This window comes from Callithrix jacchus, chromosome 4, assembly GCF_049354715.1.
Source record: "Callithrix jacchus isolate 240 chromosome 4, calJac240_pri, whole genome shotgun sequence".
In the NCBI taxonomy this organism is placed as follows: Eukaryota; Metazoa; Chordata; class Mammalia; order Primates; family Cebidae; genus Callithrix; species Callithrix jacchus.
In genome coordinates, this window is record NC_133505.1 from 89,110,925 (window position 1) to 89,129,680 (window position 18,756).

Here is an 18,756-nt window from a genome sequence, read left to right on the forward strand (position 1 = left end):
GTTGCCGAGGCAACCCGCCCCAACTGAGATACACGCCCACTGCTGATGCAGCCAGCCGTTGCCGAGGCAACCCGCCCCAACTGAGATACACGCCCACTGCTGACGCAGCCAGCCGTTGCTGAGGCAACACGCTACAATGAAGAGACTCCGCCGCAGGGCGTGGCAGAGACCACAGCAGAGCCTGTAGGAACAGGGCGAATCACACAACAGCAGGGCGGAGCCTCGGCAGCCAAACAGTGGCTAGTCTGCCTTCTAGCTGAGCAGGACACCTCATCGAACATCCAAAAATAAAGCCCAAACCCCTCAACACAGAGCATTTGAGGGAAAAAAAAAAGGGGTTTTTTTAATGAGCTATGTTGCAGCAGAATCAAACATAGCAGCCTAACAGCCCTGAAGGAACAACAGAGCGAACAGCTCAGCAATTAAACCCCTATAAAGTACAAACTGTCTCCTCAAGCAGCTCCCTAACCCCTCTATATCCAAAAGACTGACATTAGGCAGGCATCATCCTGGGACAAAGATAGCAGAAAAAGAAACTGGTAGCATCCCTCACTGTGCCACAGCTGCTAGAGGTGCACCCCAGACAAGCAGGGTCTGGAGCGGACCTCAGCAGTCGTACAGCGAAGGGGCTAGACTGGTAGAAGGAAAATCAAGCAACAGAAATACTTCATCATCAACATTCTGGGTGTCCACTCAGAGACCCAATCGAAAAGTCAGCAACTACGCAGACGACCAGCGGAAAAATCCACAAAGATGGGAAGAAACCAGCGCAAAAAGGAGGAAAACACCCGAAACCAGAACACCTCGCCTCCTAGAAAGGACCAAAACTCCTCACCAGCAAGGGAACAAAGCTGGACGGAGAATGACTGTGACGAAATGACGGAATTAGACTTCAGAAGATGGATAATGAGAAACTTTTGTGAGCTAAAAGATCATGTATTAAATCAATGCAAAGAAACTAAGAACCTTGAAAAAAGATTTGAAAAAAGATTCGAGGAAATGATAACAAGAATGGATAACTTAGAGAGGAATATGAATGAATTAAAGGAGCTGAAAAACACAATACAAGAACTTCGCGAAGCAAACACAAGTTTCAATAGCCGAACGGACCAAGCAGAGGAAAGAATATCTGAAGTCGAAGACCAACTCAATGAAATAAAACGAGAAACCAAGATCAGAGAAAAAAGCGCAAAAAGGAATGAACAAAGTCTCCAAGAAATGTGGGACTATGTGAAAAGACCTAAGCTACGTTTGATAGGTGTACCAGAAGGGGACGAAGAGAATGAATCCAAGCTGGAAAATACTCTTCAGGACATCATCCAGGAAAATTTCCCCCACCTAGCAAGACAGGCCAACACTCAATTGCAGGAAATACAGAGAACACCACAAAGATATTCCGCAAGAAGAGCCACCCCAAGGCACATAATCGTCAGATTCAACAGGGTTGAAATAAAGGAGAGAATACTAAGGGCAGCCAGAGAGAAAGGTCGGGTCACCCACAAAGGGAAGCCCATCAGACTCACAGCAGATCTCTCGGCAGAAACACTACAAGCCAGAAGAGAGTGGGGGCCAATATTCAACATTCTTAAAGAAAAGAACTTTCAACCCAGAATTTCATATCCAGCCAAACTGAGCTTCAGAAGTGAAGGAAAAATAAAATCCTTTGCGAACAAGCAAGTACTCAGAGATTTTATCACCACCAGGCCTGCTTTACAAGAGCTCCTAAAAGAGGCACTACACATAGAAAGGAACAACCAGTACCAGCCATTCCAAAATCACACTGAATGCTAAAGAGCTTCAACATAATGAAGAATCTACAACAACTAACAGGCAAAACAGCCACTTAGCATCAAAATGGCAGTATCATATTCACACATAACAATATTAACCCTAAATGTAAATGGACTAAATGCACCAATCAAAAGACACAGACTGGCAAATTGGATAAAAATCCAAAACCCATCAGTGTGCTGTATCCAGGAAACCAATCTCACATGCAAGGATACACAAAGCCTCAAAATAAAGGGATGGAGGAAGATATACCAAGCTAATGGAAAGCAAAAAAAAGCAGGAGTTGCAATTCTCATCTCTGATAAAATAGACTTTAAAGCAACAAAGATCAAAAGAGACAAAGAAGGCCATTACATAATGGTAAAAGGATTGATACAACAAGAAGAGCTAACGATCCTAAACATATATGGACCCAACGCAGGAGCACCCAGATACATAAGGCAAGTTCTTAATGACTTACAAAAGGACTTAGACTCCCACACAATAATAGTGGGAGACTTTAACACTCCACTGTCAATACTAGACAGATCAACCAGGCAGAAAATCAACAAGGATATCCAGGGCTTGAACTCATACCTGGAGCAAGCAAACCTGATAGACATTTACAGAACTCTCCAACCCAAATACACAGAATACACATTCTTCTCAGCACCACATCACACCTACTCTAAAATTGACCACATAATTGGAAGTAAAGCACTGCTCAACAAATGCAAAACAACTGAAATCATAACAAACAGCCTCTCAGACCATAGTGCAATCAAGCTAGAACTCAGAATTCAGAAACCGACCCAGAACCGCACACCTTCATGGAAACTGAACAACTGGCTCTTGAATGTTGACTGGGTAAACAACGAAATGAAGGCAGAAATAAAGAAGTTCTTCGAAACCAACGAGAACGAAGACACAACGTGCCAGAACCTCTGGGACACATTTAAAGCAGTCTCTAGAGGAAAATATATAGCAATAAGTGCCCATATGAGGAGAATGGAGAGATCCAAAATTGACACCCGATCGTCAAAATTGAAAGAGCTAGAGGAGCAAGATCAACAAAGCTCAAAACCCAGCAGAAGACAAGAAATAACTAAGATCAGAGCTGAGCTGAAGGAGATTGAGACACGAAAAACCCTTCAAAAAATCAATAAATCCAAGAGCTGGTTTTTTGAAAAGATCAACAAAATAGACAGACCACTAGCCAGATTGATTAAAAAGAAAAGAGAGAACAACCAAATAGATGCAATAAAAAATGATAAAGGGGAAATCACCACAGATTCCACAGAAATTCAAACCATCATCAGAGAATATTACAAACAACTCTATGCGCATAAACTAGTAAACCTGGAAGAAATGGATAAATTCCTGGACTCCTGTGTCCTCCCAAGCCTAAACCAGGAGGAAGCTGAAACTATGAATAGACCAATAACAAGGTCTGAAGTTGAGGCAGCAATTAAGAGCCTACCACACAAAAAAAGCCCAGGTCCAGACGGGTTCACCGCCGAATTCTACCAGACACACAAGGAAGAGCTGGTACCATTCCTTCTAAAACTATTTCAAACAATCCAAAAAGAGGGAATCCTTCCCAAATCATTTTATGAGACCAACATCATCCTGATACCAAAACCCGGCAGAGACCCAACGAGAAAAGAAAACTTCAGGCCAATATCCATGATGAACATAGATGCAAAAATCTTCAATAAAATATTGGCAAGCTGATTGCAACAGCAAATCAAAAAACTTATTCATCATGATCAAGTAGGATTCATCCTGGGGATGCAAGGCTGGTTCAACATACGCAAGTCTATCAACGTAATTCACCACATAAACAGAACCAAAAACAAAAACCACATGATTATCTCAATTGACGCAGAGAAGGCATTTGACAAAATTCAACAGCCCTTCATGCTAAAAACCCTCAATAAACTCGGTATCGATGGAACATATCTCAAAGTAATAAAAGCTATTTATGACAAACCAACAGCCAATATCATACTGAATGCGCAAAAACTGGAAGCATTCCCTTTGAAATCTGGCACTAGACAAGGATGCCCTCTTTCACCACTCCTATTCAATATAGTACTGGAAGTTCTAGCCAGAGCAATCAGGCAAGAAAAAGAAATAAAGGGTATTCAAATAGGAAAGGTGGAAGCCAAATTGTCTCTATTTGCAGACGACATGATAGTATACCTAGAAGACCCCATCGCCTCAGCCCAAAAACTCCTGAAACTGATAAGCAACTTCAGCAAAGTCTCAGGATAAAAAATCAATGTGCAAAAATCACAAGCATTCGTCTACACCAATAACAGACTTAAAGAAAGCCAAATCAAGAGCGAACTGCCATTCGCAATTGCTACAAAAAGAATAAAATACCTTGGAATACAACTCACAAGGAACGTAAGGGACCTCTTCAAGGAGAACTACAAACCACTGCTCAACGAAATCAGAGAGGACACAAACAGATGGAGAAACATTCCATGTTCATGGTTAGGAAGAATTAATATCGTGAAAATGGCTATACTGCGCAAAGTAATTTACAGAATCAACGCTATCCCCATCAAACTACCATTGACTTTCTTCACAGAACTGGAAAAAACCACCATGAACTTCATATGGAACCAAAAGAGAGCCCACATAGCCAAGTCAATTCTAAGCAAAAAGAACACAGCGGGGGGCATCACACTACCGGATTTCAAACTATACTACAAGGCTACAGTAATCAAAACAGCATGGTACTGGTACCAAAACAGAGATATAGACCAATGGAACAAAACAGAGGCACCGGAGGCAACACAACATACATACAACTATACAATCTTTGATAAACCCGACAAAAACAAGCAATGGGGAAAGGATTCCATGTTTAACAAATGGTGTTGGGAAAACTGGCTAGCCATGTGCAGAAAGCAGAAACTGGACCCCTTCCTGACACCTTACACTAAAATTAACTCCAGATGGATTAAAGACTTAAACATAAGACCTGGCACCATAAAAACCCTAGAAGGAAATCTAGGCAAAACCATCCAGGACATAGGAGTAGGCAAGGACTTCATGAACAAAACACCAAAAGCATTGGCAACAAAAGCCAAAATAGACAAACGGGACCTAATGAAACTCCATAGCTTCTGCCCGGTAAAAGAAACAGTCACTAGAGTGGATCGGCAACCAACAGAATGGGAAAAAATTTTTGTAGTCTACCCATCTGACAAAGGGCTGATATCCAGAATTTACAAAGAACTCAAACAGATTTACAGGAAAAAAACAAACAAGCCCATTCAAAAGTGGGCAAAGGATATGAACAGATACTTTACGAAAGAAGACATATATGAGGCCAACAATCATATGAAAAAATGCTCATCGTCACTGGTCATCAGAGAGATGCAAATCAAAACCACATTGAGATACCATCTCATGCCAGTTAGAATGGCGATCATTAAAAAATCTGGAGAAAACAGATGCTGGAGAGAATGTGGAGAAAAAGGAACACTTTTACACTGTTGGTGGGAATGTAAATTAGTTCAACCATTGTGGAAGATGGTGTGGCGATTCCTCAAGGCCTTAGAAATAGAAATTCCATTTGACCCAGCAATCCCATTACTGGGTATATATCCAAAAGACTATAAATCGTTCTACTATAAGGACACATGTACACGAATGTTCATTGCAGCACTGTTTACAATAGCAAAGACCTGGAATCAACCCAAATGCCCATTGATAATAGACTGGATTGGAAAAATGTGGCACATATACACCATGGAATATTATGCAGCAATTAGAAATGATGAGTTTGTGTCGTTTGTAGGGACATGGATGAATCTGGAAAACATCATCCTCAGCAAACTGACACAAGAACAGAAAATGAAACACCGCATATTCTCACTTATAGGTGGGTGATGAAAAATGAGAACAACATGGACACAGAAAGGGGAGTACTAAACAGTGGGGTCTACTGGGGGGAAAAGGGGAGGGCCAGTGGGAGGGGGAGGTGGGGAGGGATAGTCTGGGGAGAAATGCCAAATATGGGTGAAGGGGAGAAGAAAAGCAAAGCACACTGCCATGTGTGTACCTATGCAAATGTCTTGCATGCTCTGCTCATGTACCCCAAAACCTATAATCCAATAAAAAATTAAAAAAAAAAAAAAAAAAAAACGAATCTAGTTGAAGGCATGTTACCCAATTTGATTAACATAGGCTAATCTAGGTACTGTGTAAAACCATAGATGCGTGCCAGTGTGCCAGCAAACTATAACGTACCGAATATATTATACTTCCAAGGCTAATTCTCATAAAAATGATTATAAGGCTTTAATTGCACATTTTAAAATAAAGTTCACTCTAAAAATACATATAGATTTTGAAATATAAAATTTCAACTTAGTTGGCAGCAACTACGGAGACCCAAGTTTGATGAAAGCTTGTTAAAATTGTTCTTTTTGTTTTTTAAATTTTTTTGTAAAATAATCAAAACTCTATTGGCATTAACAGCATTTTAAAATCTTCAATATTTTGTCGGCCGTGTGTGTCATTTGAAACAGACCTTTTTCCTAAAATATAATTAAAGAGAGAAAGGTTATGTTTGCATTTTCTTTGTTCAAGGTGTTTATTGCATCTCAGAGGGCATACATGCACTGGATTTTTAAACCGAAATACAAAGAAAGCCATTTTGAAATTGGTTTTAGGTAATTTTTCCCCATTACAGTGTATGTTATCCCCACAGTAAATTCAGATACAACCACTTTTAAATGGTACCATACATCTATTAAATAATTTGAAAAATAGGCAAACACCTTTCCAACCCAATATGCTTTTATGAAGAGCTGCCAAGCCACTAGCAACACTGATCAACAGTGACCTCATTTATGCATCAAAATCTTAAGCCAAGCCATCAGCACAGACAATATGACAACAAATTAAAACTTAAAGAATACAGTATGTACAGTAAAAGATACAATTCTCTGAATTAGTTTAAATCCTAATCACATGGTACAACAAAACCTACTTTGAGCTCAGTTGAAGGATGGAAGAACACTAGTCTACAAAACACACAAAGAAATACTAAATTAACAGATGTACTAAAAACCCACAGTAAAGTAAAAATATTTGCAGTAATTTTAAAATTACAGATATACCTTGGGGTGCCTTCAGAATCACTTGAATAGCACCTCTCTAACTGAATTTTCATGAACATGATACAAACAGACCCTTTACTTTTCAGTGCATTTAATCAAGAATGAATAAATAGGTCAATTTAGATGTAAAACCTGTCAAATATAATTAAAATATATATATTTTAATATAGCAGTGATAAATAGGGGATTCTTCTCATATGACTTTTCATTCTTGATAAGGTAGCTTCAAAGAGAAGTATTTATTATGGATGTTAACCTTTATATTTTTTAAAATAAAATTTCTTAACATATACAGTGCCACAAAAATAAACATTTCTCACAACAATTGAAGTTCCTGTGATTGGAAAAATGTACTCCACACTGAAAAAAGTTTTGTATAGTTATGACTGTTTTCCTTATTATCTGATATTATCACATACGTTTGTAACAGAGATACAGAAGAAAAGATAATTTATGGGAAGAGTTTAGGGTTTGTCCAAAAGTTATATGTACATTGAAACCTTCAAAAACACAGACGCAACTTTCCAAATAGCTCACCACACAACAGCTGCATCATCTGTCCTCAGGCAAAGTCCAGAAAAGCACTAAAGGCATCAGTAACATCCATTCATTGTTTACATCATACAATACACAAATAATCCAAATACACTACAATTTTGAGAGTAGGGATAACAGCTAAGGTAGTACACATTCCTAATGTTCATTTTCACAGCTGTGCTACACATTTTGGAAGAGAAGTTATGAGTAAGCATTGGGTTTGGTACTGGTGGCTCCCTTTGAAATGCTGAGTATCAATCTTATTTGAAGTCTCCAAACTCATTCTTTTTCCTATTTGGTCACAAAAATTGCAGCTGTAAAGAAAACAAGAATTAGAATTAGAAAACAAGAGTATTGCATAGTCCTCAAACTTTGCAATTTTACTTCATAGTTACTGCAAACACCTTTTACATAAAAAGGTCTCTGTATGAACAAAGTTATATTTACATACTTTTCATAGCTCTTTTAAACAAGTTTAAACATTTTTAAATTTTAACCAGAAATTTAAAAACCTTTTGATGTATCGTTTCATTTTAGATAATAATTATATCAACAAATATTTGTAATTTAGATACTTATTAGAAATCTCAGTAGCAGGACATTCAGTATAGCATTCAGTATCTAAGAGCAGCTAACCTTTAAAAAAGGGCAGCCAAAGAAAAAGGGGGCATGGTAATGACCTTATATTATTTTTTCATGTATTCAGTTACGGTGTTCAATGAGTCACTTACTAAACAGCAGAACCAATGACAGAATAGAAGGGGGAGATCTCTGGTGACTGAATGCCTTTTCTCAGCCACTTCCCACTCATCTCTCTGGCTAATTCATGCATCATTCATTTCTGCTAAAAACATTTCTGGGGTCTTAAGGCTTAGCTGCATAGATATCTCTTCAAAAACTAGTCATTCTCTCTGTGTCTCTGTCTTTGTCTGTCTCTGTCCCTCTTTCTTTGTCTCTGTCTCTATCTCTCTCTCAGGCATATCTGTTTCCTGTACTTACCAAAATTCCTGGCATATGATTAGAGTAATATTTACTAAATAAGAGGTGAACACAGGCTGCTCTATGACACTTCCTTGGTCACTCCTGAAACTTATTAAGTGTCCATTGTCTCACTTTTATCTACATTAGCCAATCCAAAGTGAAATAGAAAAGTTGGCATAAGGAGAGTTTACTTGACTGAGATGTTAATACCTTAAAATAATACATCATTAATCTTATATATGAAAAAAAAAGCAAAGCAAGAATCCACAAAAATCTTAGTAGGCATTAGGGAATGTTTTAAAGAAATTTATGTACCATGGTAGGTGTATACTGAAAAAAACACTGGATAGGAGTCCAAAAACATTGACCCTCTTACAGTTCTTCCTGTGGGACCCTTGGCAAATTCCTTAATGCCCAAGAATCAGTTCTTTTAGCTGTGACATGGAGAAAAAAAATCTGGCTTTTTTATGTCATGGGACTGATCTCCTACTGAGAAGTAGATGTGAAGAGTACCGTGTAAATTATATTCACCCGTACCGTAAGGATTTGTTGAGAACCTACCCACTGTGTTAGGTGCTGGGGTCAACAGCAAACATTTTTCCTTCATCAGTTTCCTTCCATAACTTCATCATGAGTCATTTCATAAATTGTACAAAATTTGTGAAATTTAAAACTAGAACATTAGAAATTCAAAACTCTGCTTGAATGCATAAAGGTAAAGGGTAATAATCTGAGCTTTATAAGGCAAAAGAAGAGCTTTATAAACAAAATAAAAATAATATTATACAAATATATTCTTAGATGATTTCTAAATGCAATATTATAAATGTTACCTTTCTACAAATTCCAGTCATCATGTAATAAAGTGGTAATTTTCTAATTTACCAAGTAGCTTGGGCACCTTTTTGCTTTATTAAAGCTAATCACTGTGCTTTTCAGGATAAGGATAATTTGGAGGTTACTTTCCCTCCTAGTTTTATAAATTAAGATTTAAAAAATTCATAAAGATAACTTAATATCAAATTTTAAAGTATAAACACTCAAATAATTACTATTATACACAGCTATTCAAAACGCAGAAATAACCAGTACCTCTGAAATAGCTTAAGTATTGTATAGCTCAATATTACAAGCCCACAGGAAAAGCTCAATATTAGATACCTTTAGTTTACAAGAAATCCTTGATGTTAAGATCCGCTAATGGGTCCTTTGCTGGAGGTTTCTTGGGACTCTGAGTGGCAGGTGAAGGGCTTGGAGAAAGCTAATGGGAAAAAGCCAGCCCCAAAGAGTGGGAGCGGGGGGAGGGGGCGGAGACAGAGAGAGAGGAAGAGAGAGAGAGAGAGAGAGAGAGAGAGAGAGAGAGAGAGAGAGAGAGAGAGAGAGAGAGAGAGAGAGCGCATTAGGCAGAACACATATCAAAGAAAACAAACATGCAGAAGATTAGATGATTAAAGGCTTATAAAATCTACTTGTTCTACATAGTCACGGTGTTGTGTTTAATTCTGGAAAGTCAGCACCCAGAAGTTACATCTGTAACGCAATGAAAAAATAATTTAGATTCTAGTTAAGCAGAAACAAAGCAAGTTAATTATTTGTTACTTTTACTACAAGTCCAATTCAATTCTTTCCTATAGTATTTAATAATTAATTCTAGCATTCTCTGAAAGCTCAATAGATGGCTTTAGAATTTAGTGGTATTCTCTACTAGGAAACTAATTGATCATGTGAAACAAATAGTGCTCTCAAACTTAAATGGTTTTCCCTTAAAATAATATATATGAAATTCTAGTATATTTAGCTAATAAATTAAGTAATTTCTTAAATAGTTTTCTGTAAATGGTTTCCTATTTTTCCTATTTATTATCTAGTATAATTATGCCTCTTCTCTGAGAGAGGAAATGCAATTTAAAAAATGTATAAATATGGTGTTATCATTACCTGGCTTATTATGAATACAATTACTGATTAAAATAATGTGCTTCCATCGTATTATCTATTTTTCATTTTCATTCTTCAAATCACGTAACTAAATACACCTCCACCGATATTTGTCTTTCTTGAACTTCTCTGAAATCAGCTTTAGTGAAAGTAAAATCTGGGGACTCCAGTAGAACACTACGGATATGACTTAGGGAAGATGTGAAAAACTAATAACATAAAGATATTATGAACAAACAATAAAACAAACAACCATTTCTCTATACAAAAGCATTTTTACTTTGAGTCATTAGTACCTCTAAACCGCCATTTAAAGGGCTTTTCTTAGAGTGAGAGTGAGTTTGAAGGAAAAATAGGAAACAGTTTACAGAAGACTATTTATGAAATTACTTAATTTATTAGCTAAATATACTAGAATTTCATATATATTATTTTAAGGGAAAACCAGTTAAGTTTGAGGGCACTATTTGTTTCACATGATCAATTAGTTTCCTAGTAGAGAATACCACTAAATTCTAAAGCAATCTATTGAGCTTTCAGAGAATGCTAGAACTAATTATTAAATACTATAGGAAAGAATTGAATTGGACTTGTAGCAAAAGTAACAAATAATTAACTTGCTTTGTTTCTGCTTAACCAGAATCTAAATTATTTTTTCATTGTGTTACAGATGTAACTTCTGGGTGCTGACTTTTATAGGATACAAGGCCTTGAAAAATCTAATGCAGCCTATAAAGTAATAGTTGACGTCTATAGGTTTTGAGTCTAGTTAATCTCCTATGCTTGTAGAATCATACTGGGATTGTGGGGCAATGATGTATATTTTTATTAGTTCAGTGAACAGAGTTCTGGAAGTGTGGATCTTGAGATTTGGTCCTATGTCCAGAAGCTACTGACTGATTATATTATCCATCTGTCAAATTTCCACACTTAAAACTGGGATATGGGCTGAATGTGATGGCTCATATCTGTAAAATCCCAGCACTCTGGGAGGCCGAGGCAGGAGGAGCACTTGAGGTCAGGAGTTTGATACCAGCCTGGGCAATAAGGTGAGGCCTTGTCTCTATTAAAAAAAAAAAAAAAAAAGGCCGGGCGCGGTGGCTCACGCCTGTAATCCCAGCACTTTGGGAGGCCGAGGCGAATGGATCACGAGCTCAAGAGATTGAGACCATCCTGGTCAACATGGTGAAACCCCGTCTCTACTAAAAATACAAAAACTTAGCTGGGCATGGTGGCACGTGCCTGTAATCCCAGCTACTCAGGAGGCTGAGGCAGGAGAATTGCCTGATCCCAGGAGGAGCAGGTTGCGGTGAGCCGAGATCGCGCCATTGCACTCTAGCCTGGGTAACAAGAGTGAAACTCCGTCTCAAAAAAAAAAAAAAAAAAGCTGGGTATGGTGGCTGTACCTGTGGTCCCAGCTACTCAAGAGCCTCAGGTGAAAGGATCCCTTGAGCCTAGGAGTTTAAGGCAGCAGTGAGCTATGATTGCATTACTGCACTTTAGCCTGGATGACAGAGTGAGACCTTGTCTCAAACAAACAAACAAAAAACAACAAAAAACCTGAGCTATGCTTCATAGAAATATCATTAAAAAAATATAGGCTTGAAGTTCCTCAGATCAACTCAAAGACTGATCCATAATTGATAATGAGGTGAGATGACAATATCATGATACCAGCCAATGAAAGAGTATTAGGATAGTCCAGGTATCAGTAATAAAAAACTACTTTTTTTTCTGAAGCTACAAACTCACATTTATTTTATTATCTAGTATAATTATGCCTCTTCTCTGAGAGAGGAAATACAATTTAAAAATTGTATACATACAGTGTTATCATTACCTGGCTTATTATGAATACAATTACTGATTAAAATAATGTGTTTCCATCATATTATCTATTTTTCATTTTCATTCTTCAAATGACATAACTAAATTATTGCTAACATTGCTATTACACAAGAAAAACAACCTTAATAAAGTTATATTTATTTATCTGAAGCTTTCATTATATCAAACATAATAAGGTTAAAAGAATTGTTCCACCCTTTTTGCGGCCATCACCTAAGCGGGAGTTGCCGAAATGAAGTTCAATCCCTTTGTGACTTCCGACCGAAGCAAGAATCGCAAAAGGCATTTCAATGCACCTTCCCACATTCGCAGGAAGATTATGTCCTCCCCTCTTTCCAAAGAGTTGAGACAGAAGTACAACGTGCGATCCATGCCCATCCGAAAGGATGATGAAGTTCAGGTTGTACGAGGACACTATAAAGGTCAGCAGATTGGCAAAGTAGTCCAGGTTTACAGGAAGAAATACGTAATCTACATTGAACGGGTGCAGCGGGAAAAGGCTAATGGCACAACTGTCCATGTAGGCATTCACCCCAGCAAGGTGGTTATCACTAGGCTAAAACTGGACAAAGACCGCAAAAAGATCCTTGAACGGAAAGCCAAATCTCGCCAAGTAGGAAAGGAAAAGGGCAAATACAAGGAAGAAACAATTGAGAAGATGCAGGAATAAAGTAATCTTATATACAAGCTTTGATTAAAACTTGAAACGAGGAAAAAAAAAAAAAAAGAATTGTTCCAAGTTCATAATAACAGAAATATATTTATTTATTTTTGTCAAAAAGATGATAGTCATGGATCTATTCAAATATCAAGGAAACATTTATGATAAATGAGATTCCTTAGAAATTAAATATATCTAGGTTATATTTAACCTCAACCATTATACCCAAAACTTTCCTCACTGTCCCCAAAAACGACTCTACATAGGGTTCATTAGTCTTCAGGTAGCCTAGAAAATTTCTCCTGAAGCCAATTATGGCCAGTAATGGCCATGAAGGCTAGGGATTTTCACATTCTAAATTTCTCTCTTTCAACATTTACCATTGTATTTCTTGGTCTCTTTTGCTTTTAGGGGGTTACAGTGAAGAAGTTGAAAGCAAATTTTGGGAACAGGTCGATGGAATTAGAGATGGATCAAGAAAGCAGAAGCGATTAAAGTATACTCAGAAAGTTCATAGAGGGTATTCCATGGATAAGACAGTATAAACACCTATTTGATAAGTTAAAAATATTACAGGACTGAAAACATTTACTTGTATCATTAAAATATATTTGAGCTATTTGATTTCATTTGGAAAGCATGCTGCTACTAAAGTAGTAATTTGGTGACCTGACTCCATTCAGGTCAATTTCTCATGATGAAAATTTCTTTGGTTCTACATGTAACATCACCTTAGCTAGACAATTTAAAAGAGGAATCAGGAAAGCATGATTCATCAGTAAGACTAGCAAAATGGTTCAGCAAAGTGTAATATATTTTGGCATTTTTGAAGGGGAAGGAACACAGTGTATAGTAATGAATTTAGCTTTACCTAAACTGAGGTTTTTTTCTTTGCCCAGAAGGTAACCTCTATATCCTTCTAATTTCCCAAATGGCAGCTGTCTCTTTGTGACTCATGATGGGCTCCAGGAACAATACCTGACAGTTTATGCTAACAAGGTGACTCAGAGTGGAGACTGGCCATGCCAGAAAGCCTGACCATGTGATTCAGGGCTGAGTCTTTGGGCCACATTAAACCAGCCTGATATTCAGGGAGGAAAAGGAGTTGGAAATTCAGTTCAACAAAATGGGTAACAATTCAATCAACTGATCCTACATAATGAGCCCTCAATAAATGCTGGACACTGAAGCTCAGGTGAGCTTGCGATACTGCATGTGCACTGTCACACGATGATGCACGGAGGAGAACCTGCCTCTGAAGACAAAGAAGCTTCATGTCTAGAACTTTCCCAGATGATGTTTCTGCATCTCTTCCTATAACTGGATCAAATTTGTATCCTTTTACTACAATAAAACTCTTATAAGTTTAGTACTTCCTGAGTTCTGTGAGTCAGTTTAATCTGAGGGTGGCTGTGGAAAACTGCCTAACCTGAGGGTGGCCATGGAAAAACCTCAAATTTGTAAGCAGCTAGTCTGAAGTGGGGGTGGCCCTGGGGACTCAAAAACTTGTGGCTTGTGTCTGGAGTGAAGAGATTCTTACAGGGACTATTCTCACAGACTTTACAGTTTGGCAAACTTACTGTAGTTAGCGTCATGAGTCTTGGGCAGACATGGCAGTCTAGAGGACTGTGCCACCAACCTTTCTGGCTAACGCTGGAAACACATAACAAAACTACAGACCAGAAGCATCACTTCTCTGGGACACTTGGATGCCCTGAATGTATGGATGTCCTCAGGAATCAGTTTGAATTAAGTAGGAAGACAATGGATGGATCTTAAGACAGTGAATTATTTCTATCACTTTTATCCCCCAAATCTCAAACTTGCAGATCTGTCTTCTATGCTCCCTTTACTTCTGAAGCAACAAGTATGAGGATTACATTAGGTAAAAATACTTTTTAAAAGTTTGCTACACAAGCATGTAATACTTGTTAGTTAATGCCATTGTTTTGTGGACACTCAAGAAACTGACCTGCGTGCCAGGTACAGCGGCAGCTCCAAAGGGTGGCCTCATCATGGGCTGTGCAAACATAACCGGCTGCTGAGGCATCATGGGCATGCCTGTTCCAGCAGGAGGCTGAGGAGAAAGAGTGGAGAGTGGTTCAGAACCTGAGTGGAACCCACTAGGGCACTACCTGTTATGCTGTTATGCGCTTGTGATAATATTTCAGGAATCCAGGACTACAAGAAAGTATAATTTGTAATTTTGACTAGGGATAATGTGAGGCTGTACTGTGAGGTAGAGAGTCACTGAGGTGAGTGGGTAATATAAGCCTGGTTGGCCACATGGTCTGCTCATCCCATCCAAGCTTTGTTGTTCTCTAAGCATTATTCTTGGAGAATTATGTTGTTCTCTAACCATAATTCATCTTCTCTAAGCATAGTTCTTGGAGAGACAAAAATTTGTTTCTTTATGAAGATGGTCCTAAAATTGGCTGGTAAAATTGGTGAGTAAAAAGTCCTAGTATAATGATTAAAGGTTGGTTTTTATGATTGGGCTAATGCTATGTTTTGTAAATATTACAGCAAAAATGATGTAACAATGTACTATGGAAATTAATTTGATGGGAGAACTTAAGTTTTTTTATAATTGATTTTATCACTTCATATGAAGACTACTTAAGGTTTAAAGCAGATGACAACTTTTAAAGTTTTACTTACTGTATTGTGGGAAGAATTATATTCTGTAGGAATACTTGCTAATTTGGGATTTGGCAAAAAATTTAGAAATGTCGATTACAATTTTTAGCACAAGTCATCACTCACCATTCCAAATCCTGCTCCAGGTTGTCCAACTGATGGGGCCCCGGTAACAGGAGGAACTGAACTGGTTGGAGGTACTGCTCCTTGCTACACAAACAGACAGACAGACAGACAGACAGACACACACACACACACACAAAACACAAAAATACACAAAACAAATACATACAAAACAATAAACAAACAAAAAGAACAATGTAATTTGGTTTTTATTTATTTATTCTAAAGATGGGCTCTCACTCCATTGTCCAGGCTGGAGTATGCTAGTATAACAGCTCACTGCTGCCTTGAACTCCTGGGCTCAAGCAATTCTCCCACCTCAGCCTCATGAATAGCTAGGACCACAGGCACATGCCACCATGGCTAATTTTTAAAAAAGTTTTTGTACAGGTGGGTCATGCTGTGCTGCCTAGGCTGGTCTCATGCTCCTGGCCTCAAGCAATCCTCCTTCCTTGGCCTGCCAAAATGCTGGGATTATAGGCATGAGCCACTGTATTCAGTCCAGCATAATTTGGTTTTAAAATGACAGAATATAATTTTAAGATGAATGTATGTCAAATATGTATGAGTGGATATGTAAAAAAAATCTGAAATTTCAGTTTCAAATTTAAAAAGGAAAATGGATCTAGCATGACACCAATGATATAAACAAGATTACAGACTTGATGTTCTCTGTTAAAGCATAATTTGGACTTGCTGGCTTGTAGTTTGCTCACAACACTGGGCTTCCTCTCTATCTTTTTAGACCTGTCCTTACTGGAAATGAGTCAGACTTCCCTAAGCTTATTTTTTCCTGTCATTATATCCTCTAATGGGTATTGGGTTTGACATTTGAGGATTATTCTAATCTTTCTATATAGTTATAATTTATATTAAGCAAGGTTTTTAGGCAGATGTGGTGGCTTATGCCTATAATCCCAGCATTTAAGGGGGATGAGGTGGGAGAATTACTTGAGGCCAGGAGTTCAGAACCAGCAACACAACAGTATGGGCAACATAGTGAGACCTTCATCTCAACAAAATATTTTTAAAAAGTTAGCTGGGCCTAAATTTTGGTGTTGTGTGCCTGTAGTCCTAGCTACTCAGGAGGCTGAGGTGGGAGGATCTTCAGCCCAGAGTTTGAGAATGCAGTGAGTTGTGATAGCATCACTGCACTTCAGCCTGTGTGACAGTGTGAGACCCTGTTTCTAAAAAAAATCAATAACAACAACTAAGAACTTCCATCAAAGAAAAACCCATAACTAGATAGCTTCATTGGTGAATTCTACCAAATGTATAAAGAATTAATATCAATTCTTCTCAAGCTCTTCAAAACAAGAAAGAAAGGGTAACACTTTCTAATCATTCTTTGATGACAGTATTATCCTGACACCAAAGCCAGACAATGATATCATAAACAAAAGGAAACTATAGAGCAATATTTCTTATGAATATTGATAAAAAAATTCTCAACAAAATACTAGCATACTGGATCCAGCAGCATATTAAAAAGATTATGCACCATGACCAAGTGGGTTTTGCCCAGGAATGCAAGGTTGGCTTAATAGATGAAAATCAACCAATGCAATAAACCATATTAATAGAATAAAAGAGAAAAAAGCATGATTATAGTTAATTCTTATAATTTATGTTACCTCAGCATCTATTTTGGATACATCTTTAACTTTCTCATGTCAGAAGCAGGGCTTAGTCACTCTCCACACAGTTTCTAGTTCTCTGTCTCCTCCCAGTTCCTTAAGGTAGTTAGCCAGATATCTGCTTTATACCATCACCTTCCCTATGGAATAGCTAGATACAATCTACTTGACTTACTCCACGGTCCCCTATACTCTGCAGACCTAGCTGTGCAGATATGCCACAACAACCACCTCTTAGTCAGTGTCACTGCATGGAACTTGTGCCTGCTTGTTGTAAACCTACCAATTAAATTCCTGTGGGAAACCTGCTTGGGTGATATCCTAGACCCCAATAAAGGTCTTGGCCCACTTTTGCTCTCTTTTGCTTCTACCCACTGGTTGAGCACATGTGTCCTGGATGGCTCCCCACTTCCCATTGATATGTTGCCCTCTTCTCCCTGGATCTGTAAGTAATAAAACTTCTTCTATAATTTCATGTGTTTTGTTGTATGCCTCATCTGTATCTCAAATGACTGACAACTAACTCTTAGAGAGTGGCTATCTTGGTAGAAATAAATTAAAGAAGAGCCACAAGGGCATTTGCCAGTGTAACAAGCTTCCTGTGAAAGAATCACCTTAGACATGAAGCTGCCCACCACAATAAATGTGCCATGAAAGGCACATTGTAAACAGCCACCTGCTTTGGAAGCCTGTCAGGAAAGGATGAGAATTTGCAGTCCCTTTCTTAAGGGAGACCTCGAGAATGAATTAGAGAAAATCCAACAATGATCATCTCAATAGATGAAGAAAAAGCATTTGACAAAGTCCAACAGCTTCTCAAGGCAAAAAATACTCAACAAACTTGAAATAGCAGGGAAATACCTCAACCCAATAAAGTGTATCTACAAAAAGCCCACAACTAACATCATACTTAGTGACTGAAAAAAATGACTGAAGGGTTCCTCCCTAAGAACAAGACAAGGAGGTACTGAAAGTTCTAAGTCAGGGCAGTTAGCAGGAAAAATCAAGAAATGGCATCTAGATGGGAAGAAAGATTGAAACTACCTCTATTCATAGATGACATGATCTTTCTTATATGCAGAAATCCCTAAAGAATCCATATACTACAAAACTGTCAAGGCTAATAAACATGTTCTTCAAAGTTGCAGGATACAAGACCAATATACAAAACTCAGTGCAGAGTTCCTCTGAAACTAGCAATGAACAATCAAAAAATGTAATTATGAAAACAGTTCCACTTACATTAACAATAAAATATTAAAAAATAAATTTAACAGAATATGAGACTTGAACACTACAACTATAGAACATTGTTGAAAAAAATTAAAGAAGAACTAAATAAATGGAAAGACATCCTTTGTTCATGGATTGGAAAACTTAATATTAAGACAGAAATAATCTGCAAATTTCTATACAGATTCAATGAAATCCCTACCAAAATTTCAACACTTTTTTTGGAGAAATGGACAATCTGAAC

The 18,756-nt window shown here is 37.8% G+C and overlaps 2 protein-coding genes across 47 annotated transcripts in view; one reads left to right on the plus strand and one right to left on the minus strand.

Annotated features, from left to right (window-relative positions):
* Window positions 1-6,366: 6,366 nt before the first annotated feature.
* The window catches only part of SNAP91 (synaptosome associated protein 91), a 155,515-nt gene continuing 143,125 nt past the window's right edge, over window positions 6,367-18,756 (minus strand). For all 46 annotated transcript variants that reach the window (XM_078369676.1, XM_078369647.1, XM_078369657.1 and 43 more), the window contains 4 exons: window positions 15,646-15,729; window positions 14,852-14,956; window positions 9,594-9,693; window positions 6,367-7,765 (listed from right to left, as the gene is read on the minus strand). In XM_078369676.1, the coding sequence (XP_078225802.1) occupies window positions 9,601-9,693; window positions 14,852-14,956; window positions 15,646-15,729 (282 nt within the window). In that variant the 3' untranslated portion in view covers window positions 6,367-7,765; window positions 9,594-9,600. The remainder of the gene's footprint in view (window positions 7,766-9,593; window positions 9,694-14,851; window positions 14,957-15,645; window positions 15,730-18,756) is intronic.
* On the plus strand, window positions 12,421-12,945 carry LOC108591240 (large ribosomal subunit protein uL24). Its single transcript, XM_017971234.4, has one exon. It carries the CDS (start codon window positions 12,451-12,453, stop codon window positions 12,886-12,888), a length of 438 nt encoding a protein of 145 aa, XP_017826723.1. The 5' UTR covers window positions 12,421-12,450; the 3' UTR covers window positions 12,889-12,945.

Bases quoted from the DNA above. Each gene is read 5' to 3' on its own strand.
- LOC108591240 (XM_017971234.4), top strand. From the start codon at position 12,451: ATGAAGTTCAATCCCTTTGTGACTTCCGACCGAAGCAAGAATCGCAAA.